Source organism: Dasypus novemcinctus, chromosome 28 (genome assembly GCF_030445035.2).
Source record: "Dasypus novemcinctus isolate mDasNov1 chromosome 28, mDasNov1.1.hap2, whole genome shotgun sequence".
Taxonomy (NCBI): Eukaryota; Metazoa; Chordata; class Mammalia; order Cingulata; family Dasypodidae; genus Dasypus; species Dasypus novemcinctus.
Window position 1 is genome coordinate 30391133 of NC_080700.1, and position 19620 is coordinate 30410752.

The 19620-nt window shown below is 37.9% G+C and overlaps 1 protein-coding gene across 3 annotated transcripts in view; it reads left to right on the forward strand.

The window, feature by feature from the left end:
* The window catches only part of SMOC2 (SPARC related modular calcium binding 2), a 222728-nt gene that overhangs the window by 61799 nt on the left and 141309 nt on the right, over nt 1-19620 (forward strand). For all 3 annotated transcript variants that reach the window (XM_004464421.4, XM_004464422.5, XM_071212535.1), the window contains exon 2: nt 6971-7142. In XM_004464421.4, the coding sequence (XP_004464478.1) occupies nt 6971-7142 (172 nt within the window). The remainder of the gene's footprint in view (nt 1-6970; nt 7143-19620) is intronic.

Here is a 19620-nt window from a genome sequence, read left to right on the forward strand (position 1 = left end):
GGGTGAATTCTTCCCTGGCTCCTTTTAGAGCTAAATTCATCAACTGGGGAAAGCTGAAAGGATATGGGGTGTTTAAAGGGGAAATGACCCAAACACCACCCCAGGTGGCAAATGCCTGCCCATTTATTATTATTATTATTATTTATTTATTTATTTTTTTTAGGTGTCAGGGTTTGGGATTGAACCCAGGACCTCATATGTTGGAAGCTATTGCTCAACCACTGAGCTACATCCGCTCCCCCAATATTATTTTAAAGAGACATCTTCTCTGAATTTTCCAAACCAGTGCTGATAAAGTTGTTGTTTTTTTAATCTCCTATACCTAAATTAGAATTTTTTACTCTTTATTCACTGAAAAGGATAATTCTCAAAATTCTATTTATGGTTACCCAAACAATTAAGATGAAATAAAGCAGATCCAATGTCAGCCTCTACATCTGGAATTTTCTCCTTCAGTGTCTATGTGTGGAAAACAGTTGTATTTAGAAGATGAATATGAGTTGGCTCAATTTTTATGTTGTATTGAACTATAATATAGGTATTAATACTTATTTTTTTAAGGGAAAATACAGTTTTGCCCCTCCCATTTGGGGCTAAGATACCTAATAAATTGAGTTTGGGCTGCACTGATTAGAGGGAAAGTTATTTTAGTTTTTAAAACAATTTTAATTAAAAAAAAAAAAAAGAAATTTAGGTTATATAAATGTTACATAAAAAATAGAGGAGATTCCCATATGTCCTGCTTCCCATACCTCCCACATTTTCCCCCTTTAAAACAACCTTCATTCTTGGGGTACATTCACTGCGATTGATGAACACATTTTGGACATTGCCACTAAGCATGGATTATAGTTGACATTTTAATTTACACTCTCTCCCACACAATTCTGTAGGTTATGGCAAGACTTAGAACGCCTAGTATCTATCGTTGCAATGGCATTCAGGACAATTCCTTTTAGGTTTTGAAACTGTGAGCCAATAAATTCCTGTTATTAAGCCAATCCAATGTATGGTATTTTTTTTTAGCAGCTGGGATACCCCATATGTTAGACGTATTTCAATTCACACTCATTTCTAATTTCTTCATATTACTGACTTTTACACATTTGCTCTTGGGATTCCATTCAAGCCTCCTCAATTCTTCTGAGATGAACTCTTTTCATGAAACTTTCCATACTCCCAATTTAGATGAAAAAATCTGTCCTCTAAACCTCTCTGGTACTTATGTTTTACCTTATACTATACTTTCTTGTAGTCTTCTGTTTGCTGCCCTCTAGATTTTAAGGTCCACTAAGGCAGGACTTGGATATTAGTTACCTTTGAATTCCCATACTAGTAGACTCTGGTAAAATGCCTTACAGAGAGTAGTCACTCAGAAATCATTTAATAAATTAAATTCAAGTGGGATCTTATTTTAGAGGTACCTTATAAATATGAGGCTTTATCTTTAATTAAAGAGTGAAAAAGCAAAGACAGTAAAAAAAATAAAAACTGAAGGTATTTTTAAAACATACATACAATTTGACTTAGATTACTTTGGTCAAGTGAATGAATGAATGCATACATACATACATACTATGACAATTCTCTTTGGGAGAAAATAGCCTTGTGGCAAGTTCTGTTTCTTAACCTTTTTTGTTCCATAGATCCCTTTGCCAGTCAGGAGAAAACCACAGATCCTTAAGTCCACACTATACTGTCTATTATTTAATAAATATATCACACCCATCCAACATGCTCCCACAAGAATAATATATATATTTTTTAAATTTCAATTCAAGCTCACAGACCCCTTGTTAAGAACCCCTGCAGGCTATAGCAGGCTCTAAAAAATAATTTCCATTTTTTTAATCCATAGATTTCAGTTCTCAACTTTACCAAAAAAGTAGGAAAATCGTTCCGGAAATTTGAGAAAGTTCAGGCTCTATACCTGCCGAGCCCCTACCTCTATTTTATCTTATTCCCTTAGTGAGTGTGCCCCATTCCTTCCTTCCTCAGAGAAGCAAGCACAGCTGAAGGCTACCTTAGCTTTTCGGTGTTATATTATTTAGAAAATTCCTTCTTTTGTGAATCCTATAGCTATAGGACTGGATATTAATATTTCAGAGCTGGTTTTTCTTAATGTTATCCCATCCCATAATCTTCTCAGCAGAAAATAGTCTTCAGTCACCTCTTCTGGTTGGAAAATTTATCCATGTTAAGATTTAAAGAATGTTTTAATCTGTTTCTTAAATATTTTGGTTTTGCTCCAACTTTTCCTTCTCGCTTAAACCCATGTATCTATTAAGAAAAACAAGATCATGTTTTTCGGTCGTTACTTTTTTGTTTTTTTTTTGGGGGGGGGGCGCGGCGTACCAGGGATTGAACCCAAGACTTCCTACATGGGAAGCAGGCACTCAACCACTTGAGCTACATTCTCTCCCCCATCGATCATATTTTTGATTCCTTTGTTTTCAAATTTGAAATTATTAATGTGCAAGTGACTTCATCCAAAGATGACACTTCAGATGCATCCTCTGTGGCTTTAAAAATAATAACCTTGCACCCATGCCAATAGCATTCTTTGTGAAAAATCAAAGTGGGAAACCCCTGTAACTGAGTTTTCTTTCTTTCTTCTTCTTTTTTAAAAAACAAAGTCCCTCAAAGTCCAATGGATTTCATTCTAAATTAGGCAAAGTACTTTTTATGTTGAACTAATGTGAAGGCCCTCAACCAAATTCCTGTAATCGGGAATTCCTTAGAATAGAAATATTTTCTTTTCTTTTAGTGGGCTCTGTTTTTAAAGAAACAATTTCAGTAACACTTTATTTTCCTCTATGAGCTTACTGTCTTCTTTGGAACTTAATTGCTATTAAAAACTGGGAGGGGAAAATACATGAAAAAGAGTGTGTCCTCATTTCCGGCAAAGAACTATTCCATTGTTAATTCTACACTACTAAACTATCAGGAATTATGGTCAAATTTCAAATGCCTGAATGTTAGTTGTTGGGTTTTTTTTAAAATGATAAATGACATAGAAGCTGTTTTTTTTTTTTCCATTTGGAAAACATGCTAATTACAATGTCTTATACGCTAAGTCATCTGTGTTTCCTCCTTTAAGAGTTTCAGGAAATGCAAATAGATCACTGCTTAAACTTGAGAATGAACAGGATTTGGTTTGTTCTATGTGTTTGTCTAAAATAGAAGAGAACTTTTCATAGGGCAGGCTCTCGTTTGAGACCAGGGTTTCTATGACTTGTGCTGAACATTTTGTTTGTTCAAAGTGAATTCTGTGTTGTTTTTCCTTTTCTGCCTCTTGTGCAATGCTAAACTTTGGTCCAGCTATGTGTTATGAGAACAAGTCTACCAAAATTCTCAAGTGCTTGTGATGAGAGGATTGAAGCAATGTTAAAAGTTTTGTCAAACTGAAGCAATATTTCTGTGACTGGATGAACTTTCTAAGGTACTGTTCTTTTCAACTTACAGTACCCGGATGGGTCATTCTCTTCTAGCTGATGTGTGTCCTTCAAGCTTCTTGCCTCAGGCTTCAAGCATTTGTTGGCTGTTGCCTTGGACATCCATTCATTGCTAGGACATTAAAATGCATTTCAGGCAAGAAATGGTTGAAAGCACAGCATAGGATTTGTAATTACTTGTGCTACCATATAGGTATGATAGTGGGTTTTATTTGTTGATTTTCTTTCCTTTTCTTTTTTTGGGTAATGAAGATGCTCTAATATTAATTGATGTGATGAATTTGCAACTCAGTGAATATACCGCATGCCACTGATTGTACACATTAGATTAATTATGTGGGTGGGTTGGGGGAAAAATACACCTAATGTAAGATATGGACTCTAGTTAGTAGCAGTATTTTGACCATGATCTTTTATCATTTGTTACAAATGTTTTGCAACAATGCCAGGTATTTGTGGTGGGGTGATGCATGGGGCCCCTGTTATGTTACGCATGTTTGTTCTGTAAGTTCACAACTTTTACTATACACTTGTTTATGTATATTCATGTATGAACGATTAACTTCAATAAATTATTTTTAAAATGGAAAACAGTGCATTTAAAGCTCCTTAGTGACAGAACCCAATGGGATGTATTTATATGTGCGCTCAGTGCATTTTTAAGTGAAAGCATAGATTTTTTGCACAACCCAGAAGCAGCAATGATCTCTTCTCATGTGCTTATTGGGTAAACTAAGTAGGTGTTGTTTTGGTAGGTGAACGTATTGTTAGAGAAAATTAGAGCACGCTGCTTGAAAATGGAGAACTTCGCAAAACAAGGCTCATTTCTGTCTGAGAGGTTCCAGTGAAATCAAGGGCTGATCACATATCTCTTAGCTTAAGCCTTCATCCAGAAATCTGGAAAATGGCCACTGCTGAATCATTTCTTACAGCTCCAAAATGAACACGCTTAGCTATGATTATCTGCACCTTCAAGACCACAATCTACTTGTTCTTCCTTTTTTTAGGGTTCCAGGATCCAGGGGGCCCTCTGAGGACCCAGCCCCTATGCCTTGCTAGTCAAGTGGTCTGCCTGCCCTCCCCAGCTCTTTTTTGCATCTCTCTGTGCCTTTTATTCTAGTTTCAGCTTTTGATTATTTTATTAACAGAGCCACCTGGGGCAGACAAAGTCTCAAGAGGAAGAGTTTTGGTAACTTTTCAAGGAACGAACCACCTTAAACTTGAAAATTTCTTTTTTCTGTGGGACTGATGAGGGAACAAGGGTTCTGGAATTTTTACTACACCCCATTCCCATTTTCCTCCTGCTCATTCTGAAAGAATAAGTGATGGACCATTTCGATCATTGCGCTTTCCACCTCCATAAATATTTTGGGTAAACAGGGCCAAACAAACTTGATCCAATACACACATTACAGAAAAGGTTCAAAACCACCATAGATTATTTAGGAATAATTGTGTCTTGGGTTTTGTTTTTTTCCCTTCTTAATAAATTTCTAATGCTTCATACAACAGAGGAAATGGATTCATAGGGCAGGTAAGGCGATATTCCAGTGACCAAAAGTCTTCTCGCAATTCTATTTGTCCTGTAGTACTGACCTTTTGTAAGTGTTATTTTGAGATTCATCTTTGTGATTCTTGTTTTGCCTGACGTGGCATAAGGTGAGACAGAATGGAGAGGTGGGGCAGGCAGATTTGGGTGGGTGGGAAACTTGATCAGTTATCTGTGGCAAAAAGGTGTGGGGGACAGAAATCTGAGACTTCATTGGGAGACTCTCAAGCTCTGTGCAAAGGATGAAGAGGGAGTGAGAACAAGGGCTGGGAGCCTGGGAGCAGTCAAGGGAACTGGCATCTGCAGTGTACAAAACGGCCGCTAGGGCATTCAAAATGGATTCCTTCAGATAATGTGCCCCTCGGTTGTAGCCACTTCTGAGAACCCTGCATTAAAAACTAGAGTATGGGCTATGATGTGTGGACCATTGACCATGAGGTGCAGAGATGCCCAGAGATGTACTTACCAAATGCAATGGATGTGTCATGATGAAGGGAGTGAGTGTTGCTGGGGGGGTGGAGGGGTGGGGGTGGTGGGGATGAATGGGACCTCATATTTTTTGAATGTAATATTTTTATAAAATGAATAAAATTAAAAAAACAAACAAAAAAAAAACTTGCCCCAGAATAGAATATCAGTGAGTTCACTCTAATCCATACTCTATTCCTCCATCCTGTGGACCCTGGGATGGTTATGTCCACTCCACCTCTATATCAAGAAGGGGCTTAGATCCACATGGATGATGGATGTAATTCTTCTGCTTGCAGTTGTTAGCACTCTTGGCTCCCTGGTGTGGTGGTTGACCTTCTTCACCTCCCTGTTAGCTGGCTGGAGTAAGTTCATTAAACCAGAGGGTAGGAGTTGCAGGTCTGTTGAGGCTCAGGGCCTGGCTATCACAATGGAATAAAATGTAGCATTAATGTGGAGAAAGTGGCCATGGTAGCTGCTGAGGGTAGGGAGAGGGAAGAAGAGATATGATGTGGGGGCATTTTCAGGACTTGGAGTTGTCCTGGGTAGTACTGCAGGGACAGATGCTGGACATCATAGGTCCTGCCATGGCCCACTGGGTGGACAGGGGGAGAGTGTAAACTACAATATAAACCACTATCCACGTGGTGCAGTAGTGCTCCAAAATGTATTCACCAAATGCAATGAATGTGCCACATTGATGAAAGAAGTTGTTGATGTGGGAGGATTGGGTGAGGGGGGTGGGGGCTATATGGGGACCTCATTTTTTTAATGTAACATTAAAAACAATAAATAAAAAGTCTTAAAAACAAAAACAAAAACTTGCCCCTTCTATCCTCACTGCCTTAAATGTGCCAACAGTTCATACCGTGGATGCAGTGTATCATTTTGCCTTTCCATAGAAATAAACAGGTTTCTGCTATGGCATGTGTTCATTCATTTATTCAGTAAATATTTAGGCAAAAATGGTATCTAGTTCAAACAAGTATAATGAATGAAATTGTGTGGCAGCAAGTTAAATCAGGAAAGATTTCATCTCAATTGTAGGCGGTAGACATTCCTGACACTTGCAACTTACAAAATGATGGTAAAACCAGTTGAATGGTGAGATAAAGTAGCAAATGCATCTACAAATTAAAGAAAAGCAGTGCTATTCAGCCAATTAAAGGCAAAACAAAATGTATATATATGTATATTGTACCAGAGATAAACTGTTTCACATGCCACTTTGTATTGCATTAAGAGATTCAACCATCAAATGCCAATTTAGAGAATTACTAAATCATCAAGGTTTTCGAAACAGATGGTGGGTTCATAGCTGAGCATTTTCAAAGAGATTTAGAGGATGCTTCTGGCAGTGATTAAAAACTGGAGTGTCACTCCTCGCTGCTTCATTCTCTGCCCATTCAGTGACCCTCAGAAAGACTTCTATTTTCAGATGCTCTAGAGAATATTTCTTTAAATTTGTCTGGCTTCTTTTTTTTTTCCCCCCTCCAAGTTTTTGAGAGTTGATCAAGATAAAGACAAAGATTGTAGCTTGGACTGTGTGGGCTCTCCTCAGAAACCTCTCTGTGCTTCTGATGGCCGGACCTTCTTATCCCGCTGTGAATTTCAACGTGCTAAATGCAAAGACCCCCAGCTAGAGATTGCTTACCGAGGAAACTGCAAAGGTAAGTTGCTATTTAGTTATCCATTTAAAAATTGGTAGATCAATCATTAAAATGTATATATTTTACTACTGTATAAACTTGGCTGTCTTTCTATATTTAGGAACTCAAGAGCTTTGTTGGTGAATTTTTTTTACCCAAACACTTAAGGAAGAAGAGTAATTTCTATGACTTTCAAGAGCAGATTCATGTATTTTTTAATACTCATTTAAAGCTCTCATTTCTTAGAATGTCTTATGTCATCATGAAACAAATTTGTACAGGTATTTCAGAGATTTTTTTTCCCCCAAAGTCTTCTAATATCATTCTCAACAAAGTTCTATGACTTCTCTTGCCACTCTTTTTCATTTCCTTTTTTAGCTAATGGGATATGTATAATATCACCTGTACACTTAACAATGATTTTTTGCTGCTGATTTCACAATTGTCATTTTTCATTTTCCTGATTTAAGCCTCAGATTTAGTTAACTAGCATGCTTTAAAGCAAAAACATTAAAATACTTCCCATGTTAATGAAGGGTTTGACTCACAGTAAAATACGCTGGTGTTTTAAACGCAAATAGAGTGGCTTTTAGAGGAAAAAAAGACCACACAGACTGAAAACTCATTTGAGATCATTTTTTGCACTGTCTCTTAGCTCCAGCAATCATATAAAAACAACATAACAAAACGAAATGTTACCGCTGATACCAAAACTACCAGGAATGCCCTGTCTCAGCACCATTTTGAAACAGCTTTTGCGTATATTGCTCTTTCTTTCATAATTCAATACTAGCTGAACAGAGTTGAATTTCTCCTTTAGATGAGAGAGAGAGAATTTTACCATATTCTTTAATCCAGGGGACGCTGATATGATTTTTAAAAATTCTTCCTATCAATATCATACTTAGATTTAGCATTCTGAATCAGAGGAAGAACAGATCACTCAGACTGATGTCTTGATGTTTTCTCAGTGATAAACCACTTTCCTATTAACTTGTTTCTTTGTAGCATCCCTCAGGTACCCAGATTTGGAGCATAGACTTCCTGTTAGCACGTACATTTTACTCTGCCCATAATTGATTGCTACGCATTATTGCGGATTTGTTCGTGATTTGTTCAAAGTAAAAATACTTTGGGACACTTAGCGTTTAAAGGCTATATGAGTACAGGGTCCATTAATGGACCACCCTCCTTCACTAGTCATTGCCTTTATGCTTGGGGATTCTTGCTGTTCCATTAGAGAAAGTGGCAGAACTCCCCAGGATGGGAATTCAATATTCTTTCTGTTTATTGTTAGGCCACTGTATGAACTAAAGTCTTCTAACAAAACCCCTGAGAAAATAATGTTATGTGTTATTGTATCGGTGAGATCCATCCTGCAGAATTTAGAGCAATCCATTCTCATTTTGTGGTGCAAAGAATGCTCTTTGTAAATGTTAATCCAGCTGATGGTTATTCTACATCTTATGTTATGAGAGTCATGAGCAGATCAGAGCAGAAGCCAATTTTTTTTTGCGAGGAAGTAATAGGAAGGAAATGTGAGAGAAGTGGGTCAAGACAGATTGTGGCAAGCTCGGATATTAAATTTTGGTGTTTATACTTATCTTGTGGGAAATGGAAAGCCATGGAAAGATGTAGAAAAAAACAAGATGGACACAACTGATGCTTGATCTTGAGAATGCATGGCCAGAGTTGCATCGAAATGACTCTGAAAAGTAAACCAAATGACTGTGAATAGATATGGATTCTTTACAGAAAACATTTCCATTTTTTTCTCTCCATTTGATTCAATTCTCTAATTACTAGGCACTGTGGGTGCTTCAGAGTGCAGGGACTGTGTAAGACTATATCTTTCATTGCATCATCTTACAGATTGGGAATCACCTTGCATATTTTTGCTAGGACCCTAGATGCTTGCCCCATCAAACTTTCTTTTAACCTTGATTGCTGAGGGCCTAACAGTGACAAGAAACTCAGACATCTCAAAGGCAGTTCCAGTGACACATGCGTTGGGGCCAAAGGGGCAGCTTCCCTAGGCTGGATGAAGAGGTGCTCAGCTTCGATGCCTGCAGGTGCTTGCACATAGGGACAACTGAAAACAAAGCACTGCCCCCACTTTGGCCTCCCAGGTTCACCTGAAATTTATTGACTTTGCTTTTGACAAAGACTGAGTCAGCCCACTAATTTGGAGATCAAATATTTGTTTAAAGATGCCCAATAGGAAGAAATTATTTACTTACTCGCCGCTTTCCTTCAACCACAGACAACTCTTGGAGTTCTGTCACCTTAATAGAAAAGACTGGTTTCCTGGACACTTGCCAGAGGATTAAGATGATTTGAAGTGTGGTTTACCACAGGAAACAGCATGATCACAGATTATGGAAAGATGGCATTAAAGTATATCCGTTTAAGGAATTATGTATTTCTCTCATTCTGTATCTAATTTGTGCTGAATGTGTAAATCTGAGAAAAGTCTAGATGTAATTTTATGCCTTGAGTGGAGTTACATACCCCAGTTATCTGTGTTAAAAACAAGAAACAATATAAATATAAATTTGAGTATCAGATGACCCACTCTTCAGAGAATGTCCTAGAAGCCATCACCTGTGAACTCTTTTTTTTTTTTTTAAAGATATTTAGATTACATAAATGTTACATAAAAAATATGGGGGATTCCCATATGCTCTGCTGCCCATACCACCCACATTTACTCGCATTAACAATCTCTTCCATTAGTGTGGTACGTTCATTGCAATTGATGAACACATTTTGGATCATGGCCATTAAGCATGGATTAGAGTTTACATTGTAGTTTACACTCTCTCCTACACAATTCTTTAGGTTATGGCAAGATTTATAATGGCCTGTATCTGTCATTGCAGTCATTCAGGACAATTCCCTAGTCCTGAAAATGCCCCTGTATTATACCAGTTTTCCCTTTCCCTGACCTCAGAATTTCCAGTGGCCCCTGCCTCCTCATCAATGATATAATTTCTTCCATTGCTAGAATCACAATAAGTCTATAGTAGAGTACCCAGTAAGTCTACTCTAGTCCATGGTTTATTTCCCAGTCCTGAGGATTCTGGGATGGTGATGCCCAGTTTACCTCTAATTGAGAGGGGACTTCAGTCCCATATGGCCAATGGATGGCAGTCTCTTGCTTGCAGTTGTAGACTCTCTGGGTTGTCCATCATCACCTCCTTGTTAGTTGTCCTGGGTGAGTCCAATGAACTGAAGAGTAGGTGTTGGAACTCTGTTGAGGCTCAGGGCCCAGCTGGAACATGAACAACCCAAAGATTCAAGTCTCTTGGACATATACCTACCAACTCTAGCACCAATGCTTCAAATAGAAGGGGCAGAAGAGCCATGTGTAGAGAAACCACAACTGAGTCCAATTCTGTCACACTGGGGAGCACAAACTCCAAAGTAGGGCCCACTGTCAAGGCACCAAACTCCTGAGCTATCTGCTCTGACTGTAGTGCCTGGGTGTCTCCAGAACTCTCAGGATCCCCACTATTTGGGATAGTGTCTAGGATATACATAAGCCTGACCTCTGGAATGACCTCCCAAGTCACTTTGAAGTCTCTTAGCTATAAAAACTCATTTGTCTTTACCTTTCCCGCCTTTTGGTCAAGGCCTTTTTCCAGTTGCATCGCTAGTTGATGCTTGGTAGTATCCCTCAGTGCCAGGGAGGCTCATCCCTGGGAGTCATATCCCATTCTGGGGGGAAATTATTGCATTTATATGCTGAGTTCAGTTTAAGAGAGTGGCCCATTTAAGCAACAAGGATGCTCTCAAGAGGTCACTCTTAGGCACCCTATAATACTAGGCTAAGTTTCAATTTCAAGAGTAAAGTTTCATAAGTTATCAATATCAAGAGCCCATCAATTGACCATCCTCCTTCATTAGCCTTTGCCTCTGTACTTGGGGGATTCTTGCTGTTCCATTAGAGAATGTGGCAGACCTCTCCACAATGGGAATTCAATATTCTTTCAGTTATTGTGTGACTCTCCACACACCATGACAATGTCCCATGAACTTTTGAACACATTTCTATGCCTTATAAACTTTGAAGTCTTGACTTGCAAAAAGAAGTGCTGTGGAAGTGGTGGAGGTCAAATAATCTCATTAAGAGTTTGAGTTTTATATTTCTTTTTCTTGCAATGTTCCTTCAGATAACCCCAATCAAATATTCTATTGAAGATCATGTGGGAGCCATTAGAATTAAGCCTTTACTTTGGCCATTGCCTTTGAGGAACAGAGTCTTTCATAGATTTATTAGATGAAGGCTAGAGACTTCAGCTCATTTTTCTGGGTGGAAATCAGGAGTAGGGGTCATTCCATAGTTTGAAGTAGTCCTCTCCCACCAAGGATTTCATTTTAGGTCTCTGACATACCCATCTGCAGGCTCCAAGTTGGATTCCTTTTTCACAAGGAGTGTAAATCAGAATTAAACACAGTTGTCTTTTCTGGTACCCTTTGTTGTTTTTTTTGTGCTTGGATGCTGCCTAATTTTTCTAGACAGTTCCCTTAGTTGATTTGTGTCACTGAACAAATTTTATACCACAAGTTTATGATAAGGGAGAAGTAAGTAAAAATAAAGACTACTTCAGAAAAATAAGTTTAATTTAAATCAAAAGGATAAAAATAAGAAGAATGGACACGTACCTGTAGACCTCAATATCCTGTTTATGTGGTGTTACAGTTGCCAAGTCTAGTCACCATTAATCTGAAATCAGTTTAAAAGAGATTGTTAATAATACACAACATATTTTTTAAAAGTAACTGGGCCCTAGGGACCTCTGATAGTCTAGATTTGGGGATGTAGGGTTTAAGGCACTGAGGGACCTCTGGTTTCAGCACGTATCTTGCAGGTGATTTAAATCTGTTCCACTCCTGGAATTGCCCCGAAAAGTGGCTTCATGTCTGGAGTTTTCATACACAAAGAACCTCTCCTTTGGTGTCTGGATCAAAGCCAGGAATAGAATTTCACGGTAGGAGATTGGCTCCTTCATGCAGGCTGATTTACCTTGCCAGTCATGTGCCCCTTTAGCTATCCCCATGTCCAGGGTTTAATACCTGACAGCCTACTTAATACCAAATGCGATGGAAATGGTTTACAGTGACCAGTAGGAATCGACTGATCCCTGATAGCTGATGAGACCAGATCCCCCTCCCACATGCAGTGTTTTGGTTACAGTAGAGCAAATTATGCCATTTTGTTTTGTCGCCACATAATTATTACAAATTCTATAACAGGATCCAGGTCAAGAACTTTCTTCTCTGGAGGTAAAAACAGGAGTCTCTTGATTAAGGTATCCCCTTACTTTGCTTTGAGTAATGCAAATAGCCATTGGGATTTTTTTCTAAATCATTCCTGGTGTTGAAATTGGTTAGCTTATTATAGTAGCACCTTGGCAAATGTGCTAATCTGGTGCTATCTTCAATATTTTGAGGAAATTGTCACATAGTTGTTGAGTGACAGCTCTCCAGGCCCATCTCTTTTGTATGTACTAGTTGGGAAACAAGCACCAACGGATTTTAGTCCACATTTAATTAAATTGACTTAAGTGTTTCATGTATTTCACATTATGATCTACCAATTAACCTTGACTAAAACTCGCAGTGGTTTACACTGGTGGATTTTTCTCATATTTTCTTAGAAACATGTGGAGGTTGTGTTTTCTGAACACACAGCAGACACATTAATATTTTTCTTTTGATGTGGGACCACTAAGACTGTCTTGCTTTTCAACAAAATCTCTGGCATTGGATAAAAAAGAAAACAAAAAAACAAAAAATCATTGCAAAATCATATACCAGGAGACCTTGGAACTATTTTGATATTTCTGAAAAACAATATTACAATGGATAGCTGCTCAGAGCAACTTCCTTAGAAATTTCCAGAACCAAGAGCATGATAATGGACCAGTCTGCATGCCAGGAACCTAATTACGAAGTGCTTTCTAATATTCATCACATTGTTCTTTCTTGTCAGCTCCATCAGAGCTGTTATTGTCATCATATTACGGATCAACATCCCAGCGACACTTTAGTTCCTCTGTGGGTTACAGCAAGCAGTCTGCATACATAAAAATTGATACACAGGTAGCAAAAAATCATTGTAAAGTCAGAGTCACATCTCCACAATGTAACTAAATGAATTATTATTATTAACGTTATTCTTATAATGATGATTTCTTAGAACCTGTGTTCTTTCCCTAAGAGAACTCCCAACGTGAGTTTTTGTACTGGCCAAATGGTTTTTATTTTTATATAAATCTTAATATTTATTTATGGTACCTTTAATCAGAGTTCAGTTTGCATGCAACGAAGAGATTATTTTCGTAATCTCTTGGGAAAGCCCATTTCTTTAACACTGTACCTCACCCTCAACTGTGTGCTGATTTGCTGTGCTCCAGGCCTCTTTCCCATTGTCCACATCTCAGAGCATTCTCTGCAGCTTTTATAAAACCCTGATAATCACTTAGTCTTATTGATGATGGACGACCTGAAATGAAGACTGTGGACTTGCTGTGAGTCCAGGGTCTGAAATGAGCAAGTGGACAATACGAGGCCCTTTGTACTAGCAATCACACCATTGCACATACTATGCTCAAGCTCATGAGATACTGCCAATGTATCTTTTTCCAAGGGGAGGCATATCTGTGGCAGAAGGGTGTCATGGAAGAAAAGCAGGATTTTCACCCTCCTGGATATGAAGGTGACATGTAGCCACAGTTCATTCCTTTTCTGAAAGAATGATAGCAGGGCAGCCTGCAGATGGGAATTTCGCTGAAGCTGACATCAGTTTGCATTCTTGAAGATCCAGCAACAAGAGAACGCAAGCTCCTGAGGCACGTGCATTTTTGAAAGTTCAGTGGAAGGCAGAAATCGACAGATTGAATGGGCAGGGCTTATCGTGCTTAAAACAAGTGAGGTTTTAAAGTGGGATTTCTGGAAGGCACAGAGGATGTTAATCTCCCCCATTTGGTACAACATTGTCCTGTTGGAATGTGCTTTGTGTATTTTTATTTCCGTTTGAAACAAGATGCTGTAAAACCTAGTGTAGTGGTAACTTGTCATGTGATCTAGGAACTCTTTATCAGTAGTATTCAGTGGTAATTATTTTCTCTCTCCTTACCACTTTGGGCATAGAGAGGAGGCACAGCCTGCTGCAGGATTTCCTCCAGATGGGAATGCGAGAACATCTACATCAGAAGCTCCTGGAATGCTAGTTTTAGGGCCCCAGCCCAGTCCAGCTAGATTAGAATCATTGAGGACAAGCTCCCAGAATCTGCAACTTGGCCAGCTCTCCAGCTCTCTCGGATGCACACTCAAGTTCGAGAATCCCTGAACTAGTGTAAAGTGCACCAAAATCAGAGTTCGATGCTAGGATTCTCTAACAACTGGCAAGAGCGACTTTACCCATTTGTCCCTGTTTGCTCATCTCTAAGGTAGACTAGTTGGATATAATGAACTCTAGGAATTCTTTGTATTTGAAGATTTTCTGAATCTTAAGGTACGTTCCTAACAAATCTTTACCCACCCACAGAGAGCACAGAAACAAACTACCCCATTCGCTGCCCATTTTCCTCCTGTTTTCAGCAATGTCACCTTTGAGGAATACAGGACAATTTGTCCTGTTCCCATGTAGCTTCATCGGGAATAGACTGAAATTTATCCACACACACACATACACACAAACCACACACCTGGTACTAGAGAGTATAGTTTGTTGGCTATGAATAAGTGGGTAGCCTGCCATCTTATTTTGATGAAACAGGTATTTCCATGAAAAAAGCATATGGGGTGGGAGAGATCCTATTTTCTTCCAAGGGCTCCTGGACCTGCTTCTACTACTATATGCTTTATCTAAGTTCGATTTCTTTCTTTCTCCCCATGTACTGTCAACCTATCTGAGATTATCAGTCCACAAAGTGTTGTTCTGGGACTTTTTAATTAAATCTGCACTGGCTTCTTGCAGGAATTCTACCCAAATTATGTTTACCTTACCTCTTTTATGGTGTTCCAAATAGGTTTGATGTTTAGAAATGTCATTCTTTATAGACTAAAGTAGACATAACAAGAGATGCTGCTGCAGGTCTCATGTTCAAACTGTGATCAGAAACACACTAGAACATTTCTGGGCAGTTACATGAAAGAAAAAAAGGTCTCTTGTATGTTTGCTTTAGCAGTACCTATAATCTTGAACCAGTAATTAATCAATAGAGCTAGGAAGAATGGCAACACAGCCTTAATATTATTTCTGCCTTCAGGAAGGTTATAATCAAACTTCATATAGAAAGAATTTGGTGAGCCTTTGCATAAAGACCTATTTTAATGTATTTACAACTGTGGTTTTTAATTATCGTGGAGAATGCTATGATCGGTTGTTTCCTTGTATAATTATAAAAATCAATAGAATTCTTTAGTAAGCATTTGCTATAGTTTGCTATCTGTCTTACTCTTTTCCCTTTATGATTTGGCAGCCCTGATTATGTCACCAGAGTTTTCCTATAAAATATGGATTAGAGTGGACCTACTGGTATTCTGCTATAGAACTATTGTGACTAGTAATGGAAGAAATTGTAGCATTGATGTGGAGACAGTGGCCACGGTAGTTACTGAGGGCAGGGAGTGGGAAGAAGAGATGAGATGTGAGGGCATTTTCGGGACTTGGAGTTGTCCTCAATGACATTGCAGGGACAGATGCTGGACATTATATATCCTGCCATAACCCACTGAGTGTACTGGGGGAGAATGTAAACTACAATGTAAACTATTATCCATGCAGTGCAGCAGCACTCCAAAATGTATTCATCAAATGTGATGAATGTGCCACAATGATGAAAGAGGTTGTTGATATGGGAGGAGGGGGTTGGGGGTGGGGTGTGGGGTATATGGGAACCTCTTATATTTTTTAATGTAACATTTTTTTGTGATTTATGCATCTTCAAAAAAATACAATTAAAAATAAAGAGATAAATACATTAATTAAAAAATTTTAATGATAAATTTAAATGATACTTATTTAAATTGAAAATTTAGTGTATTTTCTCACCTATCTCTAAAATGACATCTTTTTAGTTATGGCCTAGTGATCACTGTAATAGACTTAACTAGTCTTCCATGTAAAGGAGACAATCTTGCTCATTTAGAGTGGCTAAATCATTCAAGTGGCTTTCTCCCTTGTAGTTCTAGGGGTCTTTCAGCCACATCCTCTTATTAGTAAGGGAAAAATATTTTATTTATGCCAAGGAGGATGGCAGCTTTCTTAATTTCCTAGAGTCTGGGCTTCACCATTATGAGTGGTTGAAATATTACAACTTTTAAAACACAACGTCAGCTTTCATTTGATGCCCATCAAAACTGTATGCCATGCCAGTCTTAGCAGTTATCCTTTCTATGGTTACTCCAAAGGAATGTATGCTTCTTTTCTCTGGTTGCCATCCATTAATTCAACTATTTTTCTAGTGCTGGCTATGTACGTGGCAGGCCCTGGTATGGGCATTGGGAATATAACAATGAAGATGTTTCTTGACCTCAAAGAGTTTATATAACCATAATCATAATCATAACCCCTGAATAATCATTCTACATCCAGCGTCAGTGTAAAGCTCTATTGACCAGAAAAACATTTACTCTAGTCTTTCATTCAATATTATATAAATGGGACTCTAAAATAATTACATATTTCCAAAGGTTTCTGCCACAATCAGAAACTTATTGAAGTCATTGATCTCTTGATGCACTATTTCTGGTGTAGATGAAATCATCTGGGAAAACTAACACAGGAAGTGTTAAAAGAAAAACTTGGTTCCCCTTTATTTTTTAGTTTACGATTTTTATGTTATCCTATTCTGTAACAGACAGGATGAAATTCACCCAAGAGAACCTTTCTGATCTGAAAGACCATCGAATTCAGAATCACCTGTATTTTGTATAAGTTGGCTCAAGCTTTCTCAGATCTTTTAAACTGCTTCTCTCCAATGTTTTTCTGTGTAAAATGTAAAATGTTCCGCAAAGCTTCCAATTATTGCTTAATCCTGTTTTGAGTGACTTCAGCAAAGTAGGAAGTTATTTGCACCCTGTTTAAGAGAAAACCATCATCAGAAATAACCATGATGAAACATTGTTGTTTGTTCCTAGTTTATAGTGAGTGTTACATTTTGATATTTCTCATGACTAAAATATCTCAGTAGATAAAGAAGTTTTGCCATCCCTTTGGAAAAAGGTTGTATTTTACTTTGCAATTGAGAGAAAAACAGGTTGAAACAACCAGGTTGTTCATTAACAACCAGGTTGAAAGAAATTGCTCTCAAAATTCGTTATTAACCATCTACTCATCAAAAATTTTCAATTAAAATCCATTGCTAGCAGTGATTCACTAAGTACAATGATCAATTCTTTTTTTTTTTGATTTTTAAAAATAAATTTTATTGATACATATATTTTTTTTACATGAGGATGCCCGTTTTCTTTTTTTTTTTTAGATTTTTTTAAATTTATTTTTTATTTCTCTCCTCTTCCCCCCCCCCCCCCCCACCAGTTATCTGTTCTCTATGCCTATTCGCTGCATGTTCTTCTTTGTCCACTTCTGTTGTCAGCGGCACGGGAATCTGTGTTTCTTTTTGTTGCGTCATCTTGCTGCGTCAGCTCTCTGTGTGTGCAGCGCCATTCCTGGGCAGGCTGCACTTTCTTTCACGCTGGGCGGCTCTCCTTACAGGGCGCACTCCTTGCGTGTGCGGCTCCCCTATGCAGGGGACATCCCTGCGTGGCACAGCACTCCTTGCGCGCATCAGCACTGCTCGTGGGCCAGCTCCATACCGGTTAAGGAGGCCCAGGGTTTGAACCGCGGACCTCACATGTGGTAGACAGACGCCCTAACCACTGGGCCAAGTCCGCTTCCCAATACATATTGATAAAGCATACAATTCCTACAAGGTGTACAATCAATGGAATTTGCTATAATCACATAGTTGTACATTCATCACTTTAATCATTATTAGAGCATTTTCTTTTTTTCAATATTAATAATTATAAGCAAAACAAAGAAACAAACAAAATTTCTCACCTCTCAATCTCTCTATGCTTCCCCCATTGTACATAGCTGTTGTTGCTGGCTATTCTATCCAAAGTATATAATCAATGGCTTTTAGTGTAATCACTATGTTGTATATTCATCATCTTAAAAATTCTAGAACATTTTCATTACTCTAAAAAGAAAGACTCCAAACCACTTAGCATTCCTTCCTCAGACTTACATAACAAGTAATCTTTCATCTTTATGAATTGATTTATATTTACATTTTATATAAATGGAATCATACAATATGTAGTACTTTGTATCTGGTCTCCTTCACTTAGTACAATAGACTTTTTTGTCAGATATTAACATTGTATATTATTAACTTACATTTGTTCAGCTTCAAGGAAAAATGATCATATATATAATAATGATGAATTCTTTATTTGTAAAGTCCCTGCTCTCCAGGTAAGTGCAAATATTTCCAAAAATATATGATCAAATTTGCATCAAAACTTTTCCTGTGGCCTATTGAGAAAGTGATTAAATGCTTTGATTAGAAAGAAGTTAAATTAATAATTTGATTTAATTAAAATATTAATATAACTTACTGTTATTGCAGATTTTCTAAAAGATAGACATTGACCATAGTTTAAAAGTTACTATCAGCCAAAAATTGTGATGCTTATGGTCTGAGCATATTCAAACAATTAGAAATAAAATATCTACAGTAATGTCTCAATAATTCCACTGAAAAATTAAAGACCTGCTTAATTTAGTTATAAGAAGCACAAAAGGTATAAGTAAAATCAAGGAAGGAATTTATAGCTGCTAAACAAAACTTTAAGGGGAGCATGTGCAAACTCTCTATTTATATTCTTTCAAAAGTAATTGAAAAATTGGAAAGCTGGGAATAATGTAATTTTGGGAGTGGTTTAAATATGTTTATTCCTGTAAATGGAGGCAAATAATTTAGCTGAAGAGGAGTGCGCATTAAATGTATAAGGGTTTAAATTAATATGGAGGCATAAAATATGGATTAGAGTGGATTCACTGGTATTCTACTATAGAATTATTGTGACTCTAGCAATGGAAGAAGTTATATCATTGATATGGAGACAGTGGCTGTGGGAGTTGCTGAAGGCAGGGAGAAGGAAAGAGAGGTGTGATATGGGGAGCAATTCGGGGACTTGGAGTTGTCCTGAATGACCTTGCAGGGACAGATGCAGGACATTATATATCCTGCCATAACCCACTGAATGGACTGGGGGAGAGTGTAAACTGCAATGTGAAGTATAATCCAGACTGTGTAGCAGTGCTCCAAAATGTATTCATCAAATGCAATGAATGTGCTACACCGATGAAAGAGGTTGCTGATGTGGGAGGAGTGGGGGGTGGGGAGGGGGACATATGGGAACCTCTTATATTTTTTAATGTAACATTTTGTGTGATTTATGTATCTTAAAAAAC